The following is a 23,819-nucleotide window of genomic DNA, read 5'->3' as shown; positions in this document are numbered from 1 at the left end:
TTAGGGGCCCCTGCCGGCAACGGTAACCGTGGAAGTCCCTATCTCACTAGCGCTAATAACCAGGCAGAGGGTCACAGGAGGACACTCGCAGGCTATGTGAGGCTAATTGTGAAAACATAGGGAGAGGGAAGGCCGCAATTTGGTTGGTAGGCCGGGGAAACCGTAGTGAGGTGACAGGAACTGACCGAAAAACAGGGCATAGTATTCACCGAGCGTCGATTAAATGTACGCGAGAGGAGACCGGCACAGAGAAAAAGCGTTTGTGAAGTAAAAGTTTAAATGTTTCCATGAAGAAAAGTTGTAAGAATTTCTCACAGAGCTCCTAACTGCTATGCTTACTGCAGAGCGGAAAAAAGAAGACTGAGGGGAGCCACCTGTGGTCCCAGGGATAATTGCAGACTGAGCATGCTCAGTGCACTCAGTGTGCCAGCGTTAGTCAAAGCTTTATAGAAACTGACAGAAAAGTTTTCCGTAGCGCGGCTCCATCCACTGTCGTCACCTATATGTGAGGACTACCTTCCTGTTGTCCTGTGAGGAAAAACAATTACATGAAGGCTGACCACTCGATCTCTGTTCAGACTGAGCGGTAAATTCATTTCTGTTTCTGCTGCTTGAGGTTTGTTTGTTTTTTGGAGGGTTTTGTTTGTTTTTGGGGTGTTTTTTGTTTGGTTTTTTTTTAACTCCCCTCCAGTGTGCTGGTACAATTTCCAAAATTGTCCATTTAATATCATCACATTCATGGTGAAATTTAAGAAAATGAGACTTAACAGGTGCTTCTATTTTTTCCAGTTTTAAGACAACTTCTGTGTTCTGTGAGACTAGTTCTGAGCATACACTTGGTCATACCCACATATCTCAAGTTGCACAGACAGGTAATCATGAACACAAGAAAGGTAGATTTCCACAAAACATCCAATGGCAAGGGTATCGCTTGACCCGTAGGTGATAAAATGCTATCTGCTATCTGCAGATTCTGCAACAGGCAGACAAGGAATATGAAAACTAGCGTGCACAATATGATCTTTAATATGGTGACCTCTAGCGAATGCAAATCCCAGAGTTAATTCCAATATAGGATGTATTTTCTGTAAAATATATCAGTGTTTTTGGATGGCTCAACAAATAGAGGCCGATGCTATTGAGTGCCGCAAGACAAAGATCTGCCAGTTTGAATCCTAAGATGTTAAAAAAAAAAAAAAAAAAAAAGTAATTACAGTTACTAGGCAAGGCTCTTCAGTAAGCTGATTTATAGCATGAATCAGGATGGCCTCTATTGAGGAAACGTCCCACCATCTGCTTTGTCTGTGACTTAGTCATCCCGATCTTAACAGACAGCAGCCTTAAGAACTGTCCTACGGGGAGATTCTTTTTAAAGTTTGTTGGATGAAAGCTGTTAAACTGTAGGTTATTACATTCATTGGGGTTGCAGTGAATACTGGTTCATATGGAATTTGTGTTTGCTGATTTAGACATCCTTATTTTCAATTTGTTCATGATGGAAATTAATAGTAAACTTCAGGCATGTCATGTCTGTGCACATAAAGCAGACATGACATGTCATGACATTTTTCCTTTAAGCGGCCAACATGCTTTTGAGCATTCACAGTATCTAGTAAGTAGTTTCAAATATAAATCTGGACATTGCTCCTCCTTCTTGTGTCACAAATCTTACCTTTCTTTTTGAATTGCAGAGAACTGTTGCATTGAATTTAAAGCACATGCTTTCCTCACCAGCTAAGAATGAATCGAGAGCCCCAGAGCTGTTGCGAAACACGTCAGACTCAATGATTATGTTGAAGGGGAAGTATTCCTTTTTATAAGCATGTGAAAAATTCTAACACAAAAAAATCTCTCCGGACCAATGATTATAAGTGACCTTCAGCAGTGAAAATACTGAATGGAAAAAGGTTCAGCATCTGGGGAGTGGCATGATGGTCCAAATTTAAACTTTAAAAAGTATTCTCTGTAATGTAAAATTTTCAAGTCTGTATCTACAACATTTTTTCCCCTGAAGTAAATATTTGCCATCACCTGTAGCCATGGCTGTGCAAGGCCTGGATGCCAAAGCAGTTGTGGACAAACCTTTCGTATAGGCAGGGTTCAACCAAGCTTATTCTTTGCTTTTGTCAATAAATCATTGGACAGTGTGATAACCTTTTTAAGGTTCTTCTCCCCCCCCCCCCCCCCCCCAAAAAAAAAACAAACCAAAAAAACCCTGGACTTGTCCATGAACTTTCAAGACAGCATAAGTCCCGACGTTATGGCTGGAGGAGGAGTCCGGCTGGAATAGAAAACTCATTATAATGCCTATTGCTAGAGCACAAATTGCTACAAACCTGATTTCACTTTGTCATTATGGGGTATAATATGTAGATTGTGGAGGGGAAAAAATGCATATTATCCATTTTAAAATAAGGCTGTAATGTAACAAAATGCAGAAAAAGAAAAGAGGTCTGAATATTTTCTTAACGCACTGTAGTCCAACCAATCTAGTTGATAAAAAGGAGACCTATGAGTAAGGCAGTGGAACGAAGGAAAATCAAAAGCTCAGGCGATGGTAGCAGTGGCAAGGGCATCCAGCAGTTGTCCTAGTTCCTTTAGTGAAGAACGAATGCTCTTTACTACTGCATCTCTGAGAATGACACATGCACAGGGCTGCTCAAGATATTTCGTTTTGGACATACCATTCACAGGAACACTCTCTCAGACTTTAGCCCTGCTTCCAAGCCAACAGATTGCTTTCTGTCCCTTAAGGAGATTTCTTTATGTATGCCTTCAGACACGCATAAGAATGTTATAAAGGACCAACAACAAAAAAGCTTTAACAAAGCATAGCAGAAGCACGCCATGTAGCCCACAAAGTGGCAGGATCGCTTGCTACAGCCAGTCTGGTATAGCACTGAGGCTAACTCAAAGGGGCCTCCAAGTCTTCTTGGTCAGAGGTCATCACTACAGTAGCTGCTAAATGTGGGGTGAATTGGAGGAGAGGAGAACACTTCCAGGGTGGCTACTGAAAGCACCAAAAATTCCAGCTACAAACATTGCAGCTATTTACCGGTAGTCCCTCACAACAAGTGTTGCAATAGGCTGGGCCCTAGTAGAGTCTACTAAGGTGAGAGAAGACTAAGGACTTCTTAAAAAAAAAGAGGGGGGGAGGGGCAACTCATCATTAGGCCATCATTCTCTTTTCTGTAAAAATTAGGGGCATCCCTTTTCAACTTTTTTTTCCCCCTGCGGGTGGGGCTCCAATCTGAACCTAGAGGATGCTGAGCCTCTGTCCATAAGGTCTTTCCCCGCTCTTCAGGACCCATTCAAGTACAGAATAGGCCAATGGAGAAATTACTTACCTGATAATTTCGTTTTCCTTAGTGTAGACAGATGGACTCAGACCAGTGGGTTATGTGCTCCTCTGCTAGCAGATGGGAGACTGAGTCAGATTTCAAGCTGACGTCATCCTGGGTACATATACCCCTGCACTGACCTCACTTCCTCAGTATCCTCCTCAAAAAGCCATTGTGGATATATATTTTGAATAACTTGGTTATACTTGTTAAACTTGATTAACTGATTCAACTGAATTAAACTGGAGACCACCAGTGCACTCAACTAAGTAAACACTGACACCAGACTAACTGTGGGTGTCTTGAACTAAGGGTAGGCAATGGCTTACCGGTAGTTGTTTGTTCTCAAGGTTTGCTTTCCCAGGTGGTCCTTCTCTGGGGGCAGCCATGGGCAGGATGCTGAGTCCATCTGTCTACACTAAAGAAAACAAAATTATCAGGTAAGTAATTTCTCCATTTCCTAGCGTGTAGCCAGATGGACTCAGACCAGTTGGATGTACAAAAGCTACTCCTGGACAGGGCGGGAGGCTGCTTGTGGCCCACTTAGTACTGCCCTTGCAAAGGCTGTCTCTTCTTGGGCCTGAACATCCAGGCGCTAGAACCTGGAAAAGGTGTGTAGGGAGGACCACGTCGCCACCCGACAGATCTCGGCAGGCGATAGTTTGGTCTCTGCCTAAGATACTGTTGGTCCTAGTAGAATGAGCCTTAACCTGCAGTGGTAAGGGCTTCCCTGCCTCTATGTAGGCTGCCTTGATTACTTCCTTGATCCAGCAGGCTATGGTTGCCTGCGAGGCCGCTTCTCCTTGTTTCTTTCCACTGTGAAGGACAAACAAGCGATCTGTTTTGCGCATGGGTTCCAATCTTTCCAGGTATCGCACCAGGATTCTACAGACATTTTGGTGGCGAAGAATGCGTGAGTCTTCAGAGTCCTTAATTTCATCAGGAGATGGTATGGAGATGGCTTGGTTCAGATGAAAATTGGAAACTACTTTTAAGTAGGAAGGAGGGAACGGTGCGCAGCTCTATGGTTCCCAGAGTGAATCTAAGGAAGGGTTCCCGGCAGGATAGTGCCTGTAGTTTGGAGATATGCCGAGCTGAACATATTGCCACCAGGAATACCGTCTTCAATGTTAAGAGGTGTAGTGACAGACCGCGTGTTGGTCTGAAAGAAGCCCCTGCTAGGAAGTCTAATACCAGATTGAGGTTCCTTTGGGGTATCAGCCACCTCAGGGGTGGTCAAAGTTGCTTGACCCCTTTTAGAAAACGGGTCAAATCCGGATGAGCTGCTAGAAGGATTCACTTCACTTTGCTCTGAAGCAGGAGAGGGTGGCTACTTGGACCTTGAGTGAGTTGAAAGACAGTCCCTTCAAACTGTCCTGCAGAAACTCCAGGATCATGGGGATTCTAGCTGTCCGTGGGAGAGTCCCGCGGTCCTCGCACCAGATTTCAAATATTCTCCAGATCCGTATGTACGTCAGGGATGGGGAGAACTTGCGCACTCGTAGAAGGGTGTCAATCACGGGTTTCGAGTAATCACGTTTCTTCAGGTGAATTCTCTCAAGAGCCAAACCGTAAGAGAGAATCGAGATGGATCTTTGTGAAGGATTGGGCCCTGCTGGAGAAGGTCCCCTGTGGTGTTCTATCTTGCGGATGACCTTGCCCAGTAGTGGCCATGGGGGGGGGAGGGGGGGGAGGTGTACAGTAAGACTTCCTCTGGCCAGGTCTGGACAAGGGCATCAATCCCTAGGGAGTGTGGCTCTCGTCTGCAGCTTAAGAACCTGGGGACTTGGGCACTGACGTAGGTGGCCAGTAAATCTATGGTTGGTAGGCCCCAGCAATTCACTATCAGTTGGAAGGCTGCGGTCGACAGCGTCCATTCTCCCGGGTCCAGACTCTCTCTGCTGAGGAAATCTGCTGAGATGTTGTCTTTTCCTGCGATGCGGGAGGCAGAGATCCCTTGTAGTTTTATCTCTGCCCATGCCATGAAAGGATCTATCTCCAGGGACACCTGCTGGCTCCTGGTTCCTCCTTGGCGGTTGATGTAGGCCACCGTTGTGGCATTGTCTGACATTTCTCGAATAGCTTTGCCTCTGAGTCTGTAGCTGAATCGCAGGCAAGCTAGTCTGACTGCCCCAGGTTCCAGGCAGTTTATGTTCCATCCCACCTCTTCCTTGTTCCATTGTCCCTGGGCCGTCAGTTCCTGACAGTGGGCTCCCCACCCTCGCAGGCTCGCATCCGTGGTGAGCAAGATCCAGTTCAGTCGGGATTAGGTTTACTCCACTGCTTAGGGTGGTCTTCCTGTAGCCACCACTGAAGCTGAGCACGTAGTTCTGCTGGAAGTTGGAGACTAATTGAGTAGTCCTGGGACAGTAGGTTCCAGCATGAGAGCAAGGATCGCTGGAGCGGTCGCATGTGGGCCCCTTGACCATAGAACGACTTCCAAGGTTGATGCCATGAGGCCTAGGACTTGGAGATAATTCCATACTCTGGGGCATTAGTCATCAATTGTCGTAGCTGTTCCATCAGCTTCCTTCTCCTTGGGGAAGGAAGAAAGACTTTGTTCTGTTTGGTTTCGAAACGTGCCCCCAGGTACTCTAGGGACTGGGAGGGCTGCAGACTGCTCTTGCCCGTGTTCACGACCCAACTGAGTTCCTGCAGTAGGTTCTTGACTTGGTTGGTTACCTGTTGGCTCTCTTCCGAAGACTTTGCTCTGATCAGCCAGTCGTCCAGGTAAGTGTGGACCAAGATGCCTTCCTTAGTGTTGCCGCCACAACCACCATGATTTTGGAGAATGTTCTGGGGGCGGTCGCCAGGCCGAAGGGTAGCGCTTGGAACTGGTAATGGTGACCCAGTATCACAAAGCGTAGAAAGCACTGGTGTTCTTGATGGACTGGAATGTGAAGTTAGGCTTCGGAGTGGTCCAGGGAGGTTAAGCACTCCCCTGGTTGTACTGCCATTATTAGGGAGTGGAGGGTCTCCATGGGGAAGTGAAGTATCTGCAGATGACGGTTGACGTTCTTGAGATCCAAGATGGGCCGGAACGATCCTTCCTTCTTGGGAACGATAAAATTAATGGAATAGCACCCTGTATTTTGTTGGGGGGTGCAGGAACTGGCCTTATTGCCTTCAGGCTGAGTAATCTTGTCAGAATGGCTTCCACTGCCAGTCTTTTGCTATGGGAGTGGCAGGGCAACATGATAAATTTGTCCCGAGGAATGCTGTGGAACTTGGATGATGTTTAGCACCCATTTTTCAGACGTGATCTCGATCCATCTTTGGTAAAAGGGGAAAGTCAACCTCCTATTTCCTCTTCCCGTGGATGGATTGGCCCCTTCTCATTGGGTGGCACAGCTGGATCCTACCCTGGGCCTGATCCTCTCTTGGTCTGTCGGTTCCGAATGGACTGGGGCCTTCCGGAGGGATGGGATGCTTGAACTGCGAGTTCCTGTAGGATCTAAAGTGTTGAGAACCTCTGCCCCTGGCTCTTCTGGGCGAGGTGCGCTGGGATCTTTTACCCCTGTTGTCAGGTAGCCGAGGCAATGGAGATTCGCCCCACTTGCTGGCTAACTTTTCCACTTCGTTTCCAATAGGAGAGATCCTTTAAAGGGCATTCTCATGAGATTCGCTTTAGAGATCGCGTCAGCCAGACCAATTTTCGCAACCAGAACTGTCTTCTGGCTGCCACTGCCAAGGCCACTCCTCTGGCTGAGGTACGCACTAGGCCTGAGCTTGCGCCCATCAGGAAGGCTGCTGCAGGTTCCATCATCTCACCTGATATGTTCCTGAGCTATCTACCTCTCTCGAGAGGAGCAAACAGGAACGTGCCACCAGTGCACAGCAGGAGGCAATCTGCAGTGTCATTGCTGTTGCATCGAAGGCCTGCTTAAGGATGGACTCCAATCTTCTATCCTGAATGTTCTTCAATGCAGCCCCTCCCTCAACGGGAATGGTCGTTCGCTTTGAGACCGCGCAGACCATGGCGTCCACCTTTGGAAAGTGCAGGCATTCCTTGGCCGCTGGTTCCTGAGGGTACAAGGCTTCCAAGGCCCGACCTCCTTTAAAGCTGGCCTTCGGAGTATCCCACTCCAGGTCAATCAGTTTCTGGATGGCCTCCATCATAGGGAAGTAGCATGAGGCCTTGCGAAGGGACACCAAAATGGGGTTCTTCTTTGGTTCCGCCATGGAGTCCGTGCCTGGAATACCCAGAGTTTTCAGAGTCTGGGAAACAAGGGCTAGTAATTCATTCTTGTGGAAGAAATGAAGCATGGTTCGGTATGGATCCAGGCCTGGAGGTATTTCACCTTCTTCCAGGGAGCAGTCATCATCATCTGAGGTATCTGAGTCCCTGTCAGGGAGACTCTTAGTTAGGCGAGGCATTCGAGTAAGGCCGGGAGGATTTTGTGCTTCCAGCAGGGGTTGAGCCTGTGTTGCAGCCGGGGCTGATTATGTCTGTATAAATGTTTTCAGCCCCTGTAAAAATTCTAACCAGGAGAAGGTACCTGGGTCCATGTTAATTCCAGGTGGAGCTGGAGTAGGGGCCCCTGTGTTGCAGGCATCTCGGAGTTGCCTAGGTCTGGTCCAGACCCGTTCTCATGCAGTGAAGGACCACGCTTTGGTTCCCCCTGGGCTTCTTCATAAAGCTGACACAGGCAGGACTCCAGTTCAGGCTGCGCGGCTCTTATGTCGCAGGCAATACAAAGAGAATGCCTTCTGACATTCTTGGATGCCGGTGCCATTGAGTCAATGCTTGGGCGCACAAAGTAGTTTCACTGCGTGCGAGAATAGTGCGCATTCGTAGTTATGCGCACGGTGAGGATTTGTGTGCGGCCATAGATATGCACTCGGAGTACGCTCCGGTATGCGCACAGCTATGCACGCGACTATGGAATGCGCATCGGCCACCGGGCTGTCCTGCGCCGAGGGGAGGGGAAGATGGCGTCAATGACTCCCGCGAGCAAGATGGCACCCCCCCTTAGGGTCTCCACGTGTGTGGACCCTTGCACCGGATCGGGGCCTAGCCTAACCGAGGCTGCTCAACCCGATCGATGCCCCCGTTTTAACTCGCCTAAGGCAGAGTCGGTACAGCGATCCGAGCTCTGGAGAACGGAGATCTGAATTTAAAGTTTCCTTCTTACCTAGTCTCGGCGCTTACCATTTGTGAATCGGACGGTCTCCAGCTGCGGGGAGAGAAGGTTTTACCTTCACTGCTGCACTCTGATGTGCATACGCTGCCTTTCAGCCACCCTAGGGGCTAAGCCCATGCCGGGACCAAGGCACACCTCTGAGGGATATCAGAGATTACCTCAGGAATTCTCGACTGGGGGAGGGACCATTAGGTATCCCCGCAGGAGAGCGGGGCTCGATCTCAAGGTAAATTTATCTTCTTGTTGCAATTTTCCTAACACTGCTAGTGTATGGGATAGTATCCACATCTGCTAGAAGACGGAGTGATACTGAGGAAGTGAGGTCAGTGCAGGGGTATATGTACCCAGGATGACATCAGCTTGAAATCTGTCTCCCATCTGCTAGCAGAGGAGCACATAATCCACTGGTCTGAATCCATCTGGCTACACGCTAGGAAATGCTCTAAGTACATGTGCATTAGAAATACAAGGCAGCCTGAGTGGCAGCTTTGTCCTTGCTAGAGAGCTGCAACAAGCTCCCCTTTTCAAAAAGTTATCTGAAGACAGTAAATCTACAAATAAAACTGCCAGGTCAATACACAATCCTAAGATTACAGCAAAAGGCTCAGCCCTGTTTAAAGCAAAATGATACCCAATCTGGGAGCTTAGTCATAATTAAACTATATTTGACAGACTTCACGGGATTTAAAAATAAAATTGCAAGTGACAACTTAAAAGCAGAGCACAATCTGTTTTTATATTTATATATATATATATATATATATATATATATATATATATATATATATATAATTATGCAAGAGAGAAAAAGCATTTTTGTCACTCAAACCCTGCCACATTAAGTACATTATGTACTTTGTCACCATTAGCCACCTAAGCTAATTATAGTCGCACCTCATTTTCAGAACAGAGAATGCAAGGCCCGCAAACCATTTCTTATTCCACAATAGACACATCGTACATAACAACACGTATCCAGCACAGAACAGAATAGAATAGCACTACCAGTAGGTGAGAGTCCGACAGACTTGATTCACTGGTTTAGGAGCTTGTTTCAATGGGCGCTTTTCTGTCAGGGTAGTGCAATTCTAACATAAAGCCAGAAATGCATTCTTGCTATTAAAAGCAGCTATAACCACAAAACAATTCAGCAAAATAAGTTCATGAAAATGACTCGGGAAATGCATTGTGTGTTAATTTGCAGAACCCAGAACATGCATGAAAATCTCAAGTTGCCAATATTGTCACCCAACCAATCCATTCAACAATTAGAAAGCAATCATACAAAGTCTGTCATCCTTTTAAAACTCTGACAGGGTGTGGTACTAAATGAAATATCGCATTTGCCGTCTGAGGCCAGGAAGGCTTTTGACTCATGTCTGTGCATGCTCCAGAGTCTGAATTGCAATCCCACAGCATAACAAGAATCGGAGCAGAAGGTCCATAGGTGTTTCTACATTTATTTTTATACCAAAAAAAGAAGAAAAAAAAAGTTATGTGCAACAAATAAACATTCTTACATATTTACAATTTTTGCTTCTGTCCTAAATCTCTTAGGTTTAGAATACTTTTACCTATTAGTGAATGGGGACATTTGCCCTTTGCCTCCAACCTGGAACGCCAGTTTACTTTGGAGCTTAAAGCAGCAGTAATAAACATTTTCGATGGAACATATTATACAGTTCGACAGACACCTAACACTTAGGCCATGCTTGGTACAGTTTTTACAGTAACAGAACACATCACCTTCTCTGGACAAAACCCATCTAGCTCTTGTTGAAACTATATTGGCTGAACCAAAGTCAAGTTTTACCGGATAATCACTGAGAATCAAGTTTAGCTCGTACACAGTATAAGCCACAAGTGCTGCCTGAAATGATTTTTAAGTTTGGGGGGAAAACCGTAAGGCCTATTTTAAGCTAAATAGGGTCGGTATGTGACGATGCATCTTTCTTGGTGATATGTCTCAAAAGTGGATCAAACTGGTTGACGAATACCACTGAAATGTGGGCACAAACAGTAGGGACTCGGCCTCCATGCAATGTATTTAATGCAGGTGGCTATGGAATAGAAATGTTGGTTGTGCTGATGGAGAAAGGGTCTGCAAAGCCAAATCCCTGTTTATATACTATATTGCGGATGGACATACAATTTGCGCATATCCCAAATCTGAATTATTTCCTGCAGCACATTAGGATGTTACACTATAGGGGGTGGGGTAATTTCAAGCACCATTTTATGCTCAAAAAATGGAGTTTCTTAAATTTTCCTGCCCGTTGCGCAGGAAAATTTACACATGTATGTCATATGCACATGGAAGTTTACCCCAGCTGTGCGAGGGGGAGGGGGGGGGGGGATGTACTGGGAATAAGGCTGGGGCAGAGGCTTTACTTACAAACATACTTTTCGATTTTATAAAGTTTATGCAGGAGATTTATGCACTCCAGCTAGCAGGTGCTTTTGGTGGGATAATTTTAAGTAAATGCACCTATGCATGCCTTCCTTTGAAATTTGCTTTAACTTGCACATATTGGGCCATGAGAGTACTTGCAATATCACAAAGTTACCCTCCCTATGAGCTGAAGATGAGTTTATGGACATGTTAGATTCCTTAGCAACTAATTCTAACCTAAACCTCTTGTCGATGCTGGAAAACAACCCAAATCAGTCACTTAGATTGAACAGGTTGAATTTCCTTCCATGGCAGGCATCACGCATGGCAAAACGTTTTCATACAGCCAGAAACAATGCCAGCTTTCCTTTCGTACAAATATTAGTTTTAACTTTTGATAATCTGCATCACGTTTTTTCATAGACTGAGGGGTTTCTCCTATTTTGTTTCTGTGGGAAAAACCTTGATATGAAAACATCATCCAAACCTCAAATTAGCATTTGTTTCCCTGCAAGCCACAAACAGGCCTGACTTTCAGGATATCCACAAGGAATATGCATGAGAGAGATTTGCATGCATTGCTTCCATTGTATGCAAATGCATCTCATGCATACGCATGGTGGAGATCCTAAAAACCAGACCTGTTTGTGGCTCTTGAAGACCAGAGTTGGCCACCCCTGATCTAACTCTCATGAAAACATCAATCCTAACTAAAGGTTCTGTACAGAAAATAACACCACTTTCCTCTCAACAAACAGGAACCTACAAACAAGAAAATGATGTACTACTATAGCCTTTGTTTCCAATAAGGATGCTCTAGTAATCTTAATGGTTCCTCATAAGCCTTTTAAGGGTTGGCAAACAAATCTAGCCAAGAAGATGCTCATGGTTATATGAGATAGAAATAAACTGATATGAAATTCTCCTATAGAAAAGCAAGAAAGTGATGACTTTTAGATGCCTGAATACATGAAAGAGTGTTAAAGAGAATTCTGAATTATTAATGGCCAGATTTTCAGGCAACCCATATGAGCAAGACAGGAGAGATTGGACTTCCATGATGAAACAGATGAGAGTTGGCTATGATGATTCCCCTATTTTTTTTTTATTTAATAAAGCAGATGGCCTTCCCACAGTAGGATCAGACAGAGGCTAATTTGAGCTCCCATCTCTGAGATTTCTAATCCTGCTTCTCCTATAGAAAGCAAAGCAGAAGAGAGGGGTTAAAGAGTGTGAAACTCCTCCTGAAGGAGTTTAATATACAAAAATCTTCAATTGCTTCTGGCTTATCAGAGCACATTCTGTTCAGAGCAACTGACGTAAAAAACTGACGTAAAAAAAAAAAAAAAAGGCGTACCAGAATACCCAGGAGTAAATGAGTGTCGAGCCATTTAAGGGAGAGGGATGGTAACAGCTCTTCAGAGGAACAGAACAGCAGCAATCTATTCCAGCTGTGAATTTACATAGCTAGGACTGAAATGTGCAGAGAAGGAGCTCCCTTCACACTACTGGATAATTCACATACCGGAAGCTCAGGGAAAAAAAAAGAGCAACCTCCAAGGGAACTGCTAATTAGGAGTCTGACTGAATGATTTAGAATGCAATTGCCTACCATGTAACTGGGTGCTGCATGCCTCCTCTTTACGCTTTCAAATACCAAATGAATAAGTCCATCTGGAATGCTGTAAAACTGCACTTGGCACCAGAACGCTTTGACTGAGCAGAAATAATCACAGGACCATGCAGCATCTTCTTGCACAAACCGGCTATTTCAGAAGCACAAACGCCACAGATTATGCATAATACCCATTTCTGACTTACTGCTTACACTTTTTTCACAGCCAAAAACTGTACCATATTTAGTCCAATTTCCTGGTTCTGAATTATCACTGTCATCTCCACCTATGGGCAATGCCCAGACAAACGAACAGCTTTTCTAACCTCAGATTGTGATTTTATGGGCCCCTCCAATACCTATTTCCTAACTGCAATGGGTACTTTATCATCAATAACTCAATTTTACTAGATTGCACCAAAGAAAACCAACCTAACAGATCATGTACTGCAACCCAATAAAAGCCTGCTTCTGCCCACTCCCCCACCCCCAAAACAAAGGTTGGGCTGGATTTTGGAGTAGGGGCTGTTTTCTTCTATCCTTTTAAGAAATAATGCTCTGCTCTACACCCAGTGTCTCAGATTTGGCGGCTGCACAGCATTAATGCCACGTTGTGCAGTTAATCTACATGCATCCTTTAAGATTGTGTACACGTTTCTCTGAACGCTAAGAATATCAGGCACCGATGCCAACACAGACACTACATGTTTGCACATCTGCATAGCTGGAGATGTATTAACACTTTGGTAACTAACAATAGATCTCAGGCAGCACGTGTGCACCTCCCTCTGGCACAAGCATTATTAGTGTGACATAACACAGGAATGTGTGTGAAAACAATGCCTACTGAACATGGTCACTTAAGACAGTGGTGCTTCCCCCAAGGTTCCAGAAGCAGCAAAAAAACAAAACAAAACAAAAAAAACCGCCTGGAGAGCACCATCAGATAGACAGAACAGTGTCTTCTCAGCTTAACATTTCAAGACATTTAATTCATCCCTAAACATATCAAGACAAGCTTTAACTGTACTCTCTTTTTCCATCAATGCAGAGAAAAGCAGGATAAAAAGCAGCCTGTGAAAGCTGGTAATTTACATTGGTTAGTTTTAGAGTAACAAAAAAATGAACCTGAACATTACCTACAGGGTAATCAAAATACTGTTGTGAATCCACCTTTAAGCATTTACAGATTACATTTTATTTCATTGAACATTTTACTTTTTTTTTGTACTCATACATATACTGAATTTTAGGTACATCCTCAACATTTCGGTAGTGTGAAAATCCACAATTTACAGAACCAGGAAAACGGGTATGTTACTGAAAAGCAGTCCTTCCTGACCAACTATATAATTAGTTTCACCTTTGTTAATCCCAACTAAAAAACACTTTTAGAAGTTATTAAGTAATTTGGGGGAGCACAGTTCTTTATACTAGATATCCTAGTCTTCAAAATGCCACGTCAGAATTAACTCTGAATTTACTTATAGAGCTGGCTTTCTCGCTGATCCAACGGAGACCAGGAGGATGCATTCCAGTTACAGGATTGTGTAATAATTGCTAAATATTTCTGTTGCAACAGAATTATAATACTGTGTCTGGATTAATGCTTTTTGCTTTGTCATCAAACAATGAAGATTGTAATGCCACTGATGTGACATCAACAAGTGGCACGAGGTAACCACCAGGCCATGACATCACGGCACTCCCACCCCACCCCACCCAACAACTCATTTTTTGATTGGCAGCTTCACAATGGAATATATAAAACAAAATTAGAGGGTTCTCTATATTACACATGTAACAAAGCTGACAAGCTCCAGCTTAGGATAGTGAAGACCCACGGGAGTTTTGTTCTGTAGGATTACTGAAGCGTCATCCTGATCTGGGCCCTCATGGAGCACGGTAGTGGGCTCCCTATTGAGCGCTTAAAAGACAGAAAAAACAATCTTTCTTTTAATAGCCTTCGTTCTGATCTCTAAACACAAACACTGATTTTTTTTTTTTTTTTTTTTAAAGAATGGTCACTTCATGCAGCCCATTCTAAAAAAATAAAAAAATAAAAAAAATACTACCTCCCCACCAGCCACTCCGTCCTGGAATTCTAGTTCCTGAAAGTGGCTCTTTAAAATAATCCCAAATGAGGCTGGCTGGGCAGCAGCATGACCACCACCATATGAAGGATCGGAGGTTTTACTCCCAAGATCAGGTCTTCCATTCCCCGTGGGCCACCTGCATCAGAGGGTACCCAGGGAGACAGCATTCACAGCCTCTGGTGGGGGGGGGGGGGGGGGGGGGGGGGAGTCCCAGTCATTACATTACAGCGACATCTAGTGGCTGGATTTAGGGCCCCTGATTGCAGGGATCTAGAAGGAGCAGACCAAGATTGTTGCTGCCATGACTGGGATAAGTTGGCGAGGGGGGGGGGGGGGGAGATGTAAAGTAAGGATAAAAAAAACAAAAAACCTGGGCAGTTGCAGTCAGGATCCAATTGAGCTTGAAACCCAAAGGAACAGGAGCAAACTGCTGTGCCAAACTCCTCCTCCTCACAATGCTACTATATTTACATATTAGGTCACAGATGTATAGAGTTTCATAATTTAAGGCAGGGCTTCCCAAACCTGTCCTGGGGACCCTACAAGCCGGTCAGGTTTTCAGGATACCCACAATGAATATGCATGAGAAATCTGCAAATTTATCTCATGCATATTCATGGTAGATATCCTGAAAATCTAACTGGCTGTGGAATGCCCAGGACAGGTCTGGGAAGCCCTGGTTTAAGGGGAAATTAAAGAAAGGCTAAAGGAGAGATAAAATGTATTTATGCACATCTGAAGGAGAGATCACAGACAAACTGGGAAGAATGAACTAAAAGTCTGGTGCATGGCACGAAAACGGCTAAGAGACTGGAACAAGCACAAACCAAGAAAAACTCAGCTATCTCAATGAGGGCAAGTTCACTAAGGGGCTGTGCCAAAATTCCTAAATATTTAAATCAAAACAACAGTCTAGAGTCACATAGGAGCCTCTCTCTATCGGGCTCTGAAAAGTAACCAGTACGTTTAACATGAATAGCGGTTCTAGATTTTGGTTTGGCTTAGCCTGAAAGACCTGCGCTCTTGCAAGACTTCATAGCAGAGAATCTGCAGGCTGGCCCTTAACATCATCACTATTCACAAATTGAGAAAACCGCGGGCAGGCAGTCCCCAGATATAGGAACATTTCAGCAGACTTTTTTTTTTTTGCAGAATCATAGCCAGAGTAAGCAGGGCACATTGCCTTCCATCCTTCCCAAGCCCCCCCCCCCCCCCAAAAAAAACAAAAAAAAAAACTTCAATCCAAGATGTAATTTGCTTTCCTGAGATTGCAAGTGGAAAAGCATGATCATTCCCATCATTTCTGCCATCAACTGCAGGCCAAGCAGGAGTCAAAATATCAGTGTCGGGCTGTGAATTAAAGGGACCTCAAAATGCCGGCCCAGATCCTATCCTGCAACAGAAACTACACCTTCAAAAACATTTAAAAAAAAAAAAAAAAAAGGGGGAGGGGCCATATTCTGCCCTACAAGTTTGACATGTATGTGGTTTGCAGAACGCGAGAGGCAGAAGGCACTTTAACACAATTCTGTTTAGGGATTCTGAATAGTGGAAACAGCTTTTAATGACTACGCTTTAAGTGACCCTCTCCGCCCTCCCCCCCCAAAAAAACGCCTCCCATTCTGCTTTCAAAATTGCTCTTAAAGAAAAGCAAGAAGTGTTGCTGTGTTTTGGCTTCAGAAAATGTCTTGGTTTTTATTTACATACAGTACTTCTCCGACCAAGCACACAAGGCCCTTTTATAGGACCATATATTTTTGTTCCTAAAGTTTAGACACGCTTACAGAGCACATGAAGAGCTCAACGTTACATCCATGAGATCAGGATGCCAGGAGGTATTCAACCGTTTGTATTCTGCAGCATTTAAAATGGTGCCAGCTCACTTTAAGAAGTAATACTGCTTCACTGTCTAAACTCTAATTCAAACAAAAAACAGAAATTCAATTTCTATGCTAAATATTAGCCCATCTTCTCAAAAAGGGGGCCCAGTGTTTAGTATGCTACCTTCCCCATCTGAAAAATGCCTTTTTTCCCACCCCCTTTTTGTGTTAACACCTCAAGGGTTGGTTGTTTTTTTTTTTTGGAGAGTCATGTCCTAACAATATTCTCCCTAGTTTGGTCATTTTATGTCCTTGGTATCCCAGCCTCATGCAAGTTGAACATTTCTGGTTAGTAATCCGTTTTTGTCCCTTAAATCAAGGGTCCCCAAACTCAGTCCTTGAGGGCCACAAACCAATCTGGTTTTCAGGATTTCCACAATGAATATGCATGAGGTCTATCTGCATACATGGAGGCAATGCATGCAAGCAGTTCTCATGCTTGTTCCTTGTAGAAATAATGAAAACCAGACTGGTTTGTGGCCCTCAAAGGCCTTACCTGGGGGACCTGATGCTGGTCTGTATGCCACCCAGCAGCTCTGGAAGCTTGCCACACAGTGCCAGCCAGGCTGGACACACTGTTACTACTTAGTCCATATTCATCACCTGTGCATTATCAAATGAAACCCCTTGCCACTGTGCACTAATTCAGAAATACATACAGTAAGTAGTAAAACATACTCCGATCAAAAATCCAAAATTTACTTTAGCTTTCTGGTTGTTGAAATCCTTTATCTAGCTCCCCTACATTCATGGATGTAGCCTTGTTGACAAGAATGTCACATGCACTAGACCCAATCGCCCTGTACCGACGTGCAAGTCAGAAGTTGCACCTTATTTACGGTACGGACTGACCAGACACCTCTGTGATGTCATCGGCAACAGCTTTTGTTAACTACGGCTGCCCTCTGGTGAAATGCTCACCACGGTTATTTACTACTAAAATACACAGTTACATGTCTTCAAGAAGAGAATATAACCTGTAAACTCTGTTTCATTTTAGGTGGAATGCTGGAGGTTTTCCTCCAGTTAAAGTTTGCCTATCAGGTCAGGACTCCCTAATGAGCTATGCAGGAAAGTGAGTGCACTTCCTGCGTGTGGGGTGCAGGAGAACAAGGGTTCACTTGGATCAAGTCAAAATCCCTGACACTGGAGAGAGTAACATTTAAAAAGCCTCACCTCTTGAGGATATACAGTGCTGTATTTAATTTCACATACCCCAACCTCATCAACTGCTTCCGGGTGTTACTTCCACAGAGAACGTCTCCAATATTAACCTCTCTTATCGAGCTATCATAAGAGGGATATATAAAAAAAATATATATATATATATTCCCTTTGTTGAATCTTAGTGATTTTTTTTTTTTTTAGTCATCAGCTAAAATTATTTGACACGCGTACTGGAAACATGGCAACATCCAACACATTTAACTAGCCTAAAAATATTTAAATTACCATGATCACGTTTCTCTCCCTACGTCCAGCATATCCAAAGATCTGACATCTCTTAAAGCAAGCCACTGCTCCTAAAACAACTGCCCACTTCAGAAATTATGGACAGAAAGCCAAAGCATGGACGTTGTGTTTCTAAGAAACGTTTTGAACAGTAAAGTTAAAGCTTGTCTTTGATTGGGCAGCAGGATTTTCCTCGTGTGGATCCCAGCATTTAAACCGAAGGGCGACATAACATACGAAGGGAACCTTTTCAGTGGAAAGTAATTAAACCAAAAAAAAAAACTTAGTAATTCATCAGTTTAAGATTGTTCTTTATATTAGAAATCTTGTCCCCTTCCCCCCCCCCCCCCCCCCAAACAATAGAAATTTACTGTGAAATAAACTTAGATGGAAGCCAGGCTTCTTTAGGCCGCGAGTCCAAAGTTCCGAAGGAGGTTTATTCCTGCTTGGGCCGGAGCTGCTGTTTCCAGGCTTCGTTCAAATAAACTAGTCGCTTGTAATTGATGATCAAGAGAACGAAGTTCAGCAAATAGGTGGCGACACAGATAATACAAAAGTTCTTCTGCACAAAGTAGAGGATGTAGGCCAAGTACAAGGATCCCATGACAGACATGATGGACGACGCCATGAGCACCAAGGCTGCTACCGCACTCACAGTCATACCTGCAAACAGGAGGAGAGGGATGGACAAGTTACAACCACAGCAATTTCAGCAGTTTTTCCTTTTTGCAAAGAAAGCGAGGGGTGCTACGATAGTGGGTCTCTCCCCACTCATCGGGATCATCTTAAATGCCCTGGCTGAAGACTCTGGTAAGCCGGTACTCTCTGTGCTCAAATGTTTTTGTTTCACTCATTTCTGATCCTACAATGCTAGCTCGTTTACCACAGAGTCTTGACGTACATGGCCAGTAATCTCATTCGGGCCAGTACAGTAAAAAAAAAACGCGGGATCCTGTGCACGCAATTCAGTAAATAAATGTATTTAAATTAGGGCCCGGCGGTAAAAAGAGGCGCTAGGGACACTAGCGCGTCCCTAGCGCCTCTTTTTGGACAGGAGCGGCGGCTGTCAGCGGGTTTGACAGCCGACGCTCAATTTTGCCAGCGTCGGTTCTCGAGCCCACTGACAGCCACGGGTTCGGAAACCGGACGCCGGCAAAATTGAGCGTCCAGTTTTCAACCCGCGAGCCACAGGCCTATTTCAATTTTTTTTTTTTTTTTTACTTTTTTAAACTTTCGGGACCTCTGACTTAATATCGCTATGATATTAAGTTGGAGGGTGCACAGAAAAGCAGTTTTTACTGCTTTTCTGTGCACTTTCCCGGTGCCCGGAGAAATTAGCGCCTACCTTTGGCTTGGCTGCACATTTTACTTACTGAATCGCGCAGGAATACCTATTAGGTATTCCTGCGCTAGCTTTACCCCTTACTGAATAAGGGGTAAAGCTAGCGCGTCCAAAACGCTCGTCCAAATGCCGGCTAACATGTATCGGCCTGATTGTTGGTATTAAGGGCACTTCATTAATGGATCTGATTTGCTGGTTTTTGGAAATCTGAATTGTGTGATTTGTAACTCAACCTTTGCTGACATGGCCGTGACTGGGAATACTGTATATTAAGGACATCTCTTTATTAAAACACGTGATTGCTGAGCCTGTGAAATCTCTTCCATGCACTGTTACTTCTATTATGGCCTTAACAGAGATAATAAATACAAAGTTTCAGATGCAAGCCTAGTGCAATTGACCTTAGGGATACGCCAAGTTTCTTTCCTCTTACATTCAATGCCACACCCCATTCAAATGCATGTTGAAAAGACATCTCTGTATTCAGAAGGCATAAACAGTTTCTCTTGTGTCATCTTCCCTGCTTCTGGTTCCCAGAAGTACAAGTCCAATGCTTGCTCAGCACTCCCAGGGCACACAAAAGCTGAAAGAACTCAGAGCAGTGGGGAGAAAGTAAAACAGAGTTTTATTTAGACAGTTTACAAAATGAAGGAAAGAGAGGGGGAGGTAGTATCTTTGTCTATCAGGGTTCTGGTAGTAGTTCTAGACAAGTTTTCTTCTTGTGTTTTAAGATGCCACATGCATTGTGTTTTTGATGGAAACGATCTCATAATTAACCTAGTTTGGAGGGTTTTTTTTTTTACAATACAATACATCACTTCTTCTGTGACTGCTGCTAACATTCATATACGAGGCTATGGTGTAACCAGAGCCTCAAGCAAACAAGGCTGGTGCTTAAACCAGCATGGCGCAATTAACTTGATCACTTTATCAACTCTCATGCAGATGGACCAACACACGCATCTTTTCTTGCAATCTGCTTAAAGCATGGAGGCCCTTGTAAGGACAGGGTTTCTGTCAAGGACGTTGGAGTAGGGTTTGGGATTTGTTACTTGGATGTCTCAGGAATGTAGCAAGAAGCATAAGAATTTTTTAAAAATTAAATCTTCTGTGCTTTTTCGTGCCATTTAAAAGTTTTGCATACTTGGTGCAATCATGGAGTTACACTGTATTTCTCTTGCTTTTCATCAGAAAACTAGCATCTGCAAAAATTAACCTTATTTCATCTTAAAGTAGGATTCAGTAGCAAGCCTATCCCGTTGGGAGTCACTGCAATATTGGACCATCTAGGGATGCTCGTTTTCAGTTTTTATTTTATTTTTCTCACAAATTTATCCATATTTATAACAAATATGGGAGAAAATCAGTGAAAAAAAATGCCATGTTTCTCCTGATTTTCTCCCATATTTGTTGTAATAAACACAGCTAAATTCCTGGGAAAAATAAAAAATAAAATCTGAAAACGAAGATCCCAAATCTGAAGGTGGGATGCTCCTAAAATGAAGGAAGGGAGCCAAGCTAGAGGATGTCTGGCCAAGAATCAGCTGTGCTGGGGTGAACACTTGGTGACTGCAGCTCAAGCCAATGGAAAAATACACAGGTCCTCTAGAGCGGGGACAGCAGAAAGTTAAACTCTCCTGCTAGCGTGATGCAACATGCTACCGCCCCAGCCAGCTCCTCATTGCTTACTTTGTGTTGGGAAAATGCACAAACAATGGTGGCATCAACATTCAGTGACACAGCTTTAGAAGATAACATAAGAACATAAGATATGCCATACTGGGTCAGACCAAGGGTCCATCAAGCCCAGCATCCTGTTTCCAACAGTGGCCAATCCAAGTCACAAGTACCTGGCAAGTACACAGACATCAAATGGATCTCAAGCTACTATTGCTTATTAATTAATAGTGGTTTATGGCTTTTTCCTCTAAGAACTTATCCAAACCTTTTTTAAACCCAGTTACACTAACTGCCATTACCACATCCTCTGGCAATGAATTCCAGAGTTTAACTATGTGCTGAGTGAAAAAGAATTTTCTTCGATTTGTTTTAAACGAGCTACTTGCTGGGAGGGAAGGGTCGCTCTTGAGCAGCGAACAAGATGGCTGTTTGATCCAGCTGCTCTCCAAGATCCTTTATTTGATTCCTATCCTATGCCCTTATAATTTGTTGTGACCAAGTTTGATTTTCTAATATCAGTGCCTGGTTATGTCAGGAACGAAGTCGGGCAAGATAGAAGCTGTGTTTGCAGCGGCAGTCGGTATGAAATGGGCAAAGCAAGATCCCCCGACACCGGAGAAGATGACGCATACTAAATCAATGGAGAAGAGACGGCTGAGGGGGGATACAATAGAGATGTTTAAAATCATGAGAGGTCTAGAACCGGTAGATGTGAATCAGTTATTTACTCTTTCGGATAGTAGAAAGACTAGGGGGCACTCCATGAAGTTAGCATGGGGCACATTTAAAACTAATCGGAGAAAGTTCTTTTTTACTCAACGCACAATTAAACTCTGGAATTTGTTGCCAGAGGATGTGGTTAGTGCAGTTAGTATAGCTGTGTTTAAAAAAGGATTGGATAAGTTCTTGGACAAGAAGTCCATTACCTGCTATTAAGTTCACTTAGAGAATAGCCACTGCCATTAGCAATGGTAACATGGAATAGACTTAGTTTTTGGGTACTTGCCAGGTTCATATGGCCTGGATTGGCCACTGTTGGAAACAGGATGCTGGGCTTGATAGACCCTTGGTCTAACCCAGTATGGCATTTTCTTATGTTCTTATAATGGTGAAAGCCGAGCTAGTGCTTGCGGAGCTCAAGCAGCTCAAGGACATTCTTCAGGTCAATATTGACACAACATCGGCGATTCGGGTGGACATATCTGCGATGTCACAGGCTTGAAGATGTTGAATCTCAAAACAGCATAACTGCTGTTAGCCACCGGCCCTCTCCCTCAACTGACCCAAAACGTGGAGTGTTTACAGAGAGACATGGAGGACCTCGCCTACCAGAATCACAGGAACAATATTCGGGTTCTCAGTGTTCCCGAAGTATACGAGGAATCTGACACGGTGAGCTTCCTAATAATTATGATCCCAGCTTTTCTCCAGCTCTCCTTTGACCCACCTTTCGAAATCAAGCAGGCATACCAGATACCATTTAGGCCACTGAAATCCTCTAGATTTCCCAGACCAGTGATCTTTTAAGGTACTCAGATACCCGCAAGTTTTGGCAATCCTTTCGGCAGCAGGTTCTCTATCTCCAGTCGCCTACCAAGGGAATTCTCTTCTTTTCGTACCGATCTGGCCAAATCTATGGTGGCAAAGCACAAGCCCTTTTTGGCCCTACTTCCCCGTATGCAAGCGCTGGGAGCCCACTATGGCCTCCTTTATCTTGCACGAATGAAAGAGACTTGTCACAACCAGACTAAATCCTTTGAGATGCCGGAGGGAACTGGCTTTGTTTCTTACTTCTCTGGAGAGTGTGCAAGAAATGATGATCTGAATAAATGGTCCTCGATTATGGTCTATATCACACGTTTTTCTGCTGGATGCGTTGTTTTGTTTTTTTTTAACTGACTTGCTTTGCCAGCTTAAGTTTCTGCTGCTGTTGTCTGCAATATAGTGGATAGTACTGACTGACTTCGAGGTTTCATTTTGGATTTGATGGTTTTTTTGTGCAATGTGCACTTTTTATTTTTTTTTCTCTTTTGTATGTACGAAGCCTCATTTTTCTGTTTTTCAACTGGATCTTGTTGAGCTACTGGTCCTGCCCAGAGGCTCATTTTATATAAATTGCCAATTATTTGGCTAGGGGTACTTTTTGTGCATTCTCTCTCTCTGATTTTCTTTTTTTTTTCCTTAATATGTTCCTCATCAAGGCTGTTTTTTCATTGTTATATTGTCAGTTTTCCTTCCTCATTGCCATTTTTCATCACAAGTTGTGCTACCTGTGTCTCAGTTTCTTATTATTATGCCTACTGTTGCTTCTTTGTTGCAGATAATGTCCCTCAATGTTAATGGTCTTTCACACCCTATCAAAAGGAAAAGATATTAACCTATCTGCAGTCCTTGTATGCGGATGTGGCTTTGCTTCAGAGACCCACCTCTCCTCTCTGGAATCTCTTAAGCTGAAGCAAGCTTGGGTGAGTGAGGTGTTCTTTAGTCCAGCACAATGTAAGAAGAAAGGGGTGGCCATTTTATTTCACAAAAAATTGAGTGTTCATATCACCCATCATGTGGCGGATCCCAACGGTTGCTAGGTATCTGTGCAGGTAATGTTAGGGACTGTCTTTTTTTTTTTTTTAATCTTTATGCCCCTAACATGGATGACCCCAATTTCTTTCATGCAATTTTTGCTCAGATTTTGGGAATGGGATCCTCTAAATTGATATTCGGTGGTAACTTTAATCAGCCTCTAGGATCTCCTTTTAGATAAACAATCTTCTGCCAGAATATATCTTACACCAAAACACAAGGTATTACACAATTTCATAGATACTTCCGATATGGCTGACCCATGGAGATTGTTACACCCCCACAGATAAAGATTATACT

At 43.8% G+C, this 23,819-nt stretch overlaps 1 protein-coding gene across 2 annotated transcripts in view; it reads right to left on the bottom strand.

The window, feature by feature from the left end:
- VKORC1L1 (vitamin K epoxide reductase complex subunit 1 like 1) overlaps positions 1–23,819 on the bottom strand; it is an 81,571-nt gene that overhangs the window by 15,461 nt on the left and 42,291 nt on the right. The window contains exon 3 of one of the 2 annotated variants that reach the window (XR_003858175.1): positions 17,921–18,583. Coding sequence is in view for 1 of the 2 variants with exons in the window: in XM_029612298.1 (XP_029468158.1) it covers positions 18,357–18,583 (227 nt within the window). In the remaining variant the exon portion in view is untranslated. Of the gene's footprint in view, positions 1–9,931; positions 18,584–23,819 lie in introns of those variants that run through there. The other variant, XM_029612298.1, reaches the window with a different exon arrangement.

This window comes from Rhinatrema bivittatum, chromosome 8, assembly GCF_901001135.1.
Source record: "Rhinatrema bivittatum chromosome 8, aRhiBiv1.1, whole genome shotgun sequence".
NCBI lineage: Eukaryota > Metazoa > Chordata > Amphibia > Gymnophiona > Rhinatrematidae > Rhinatrema > Rhinatrema bivittatum.
This window is presented reverse-complemented; position numbering and strand designations above follow the sequence as displayed.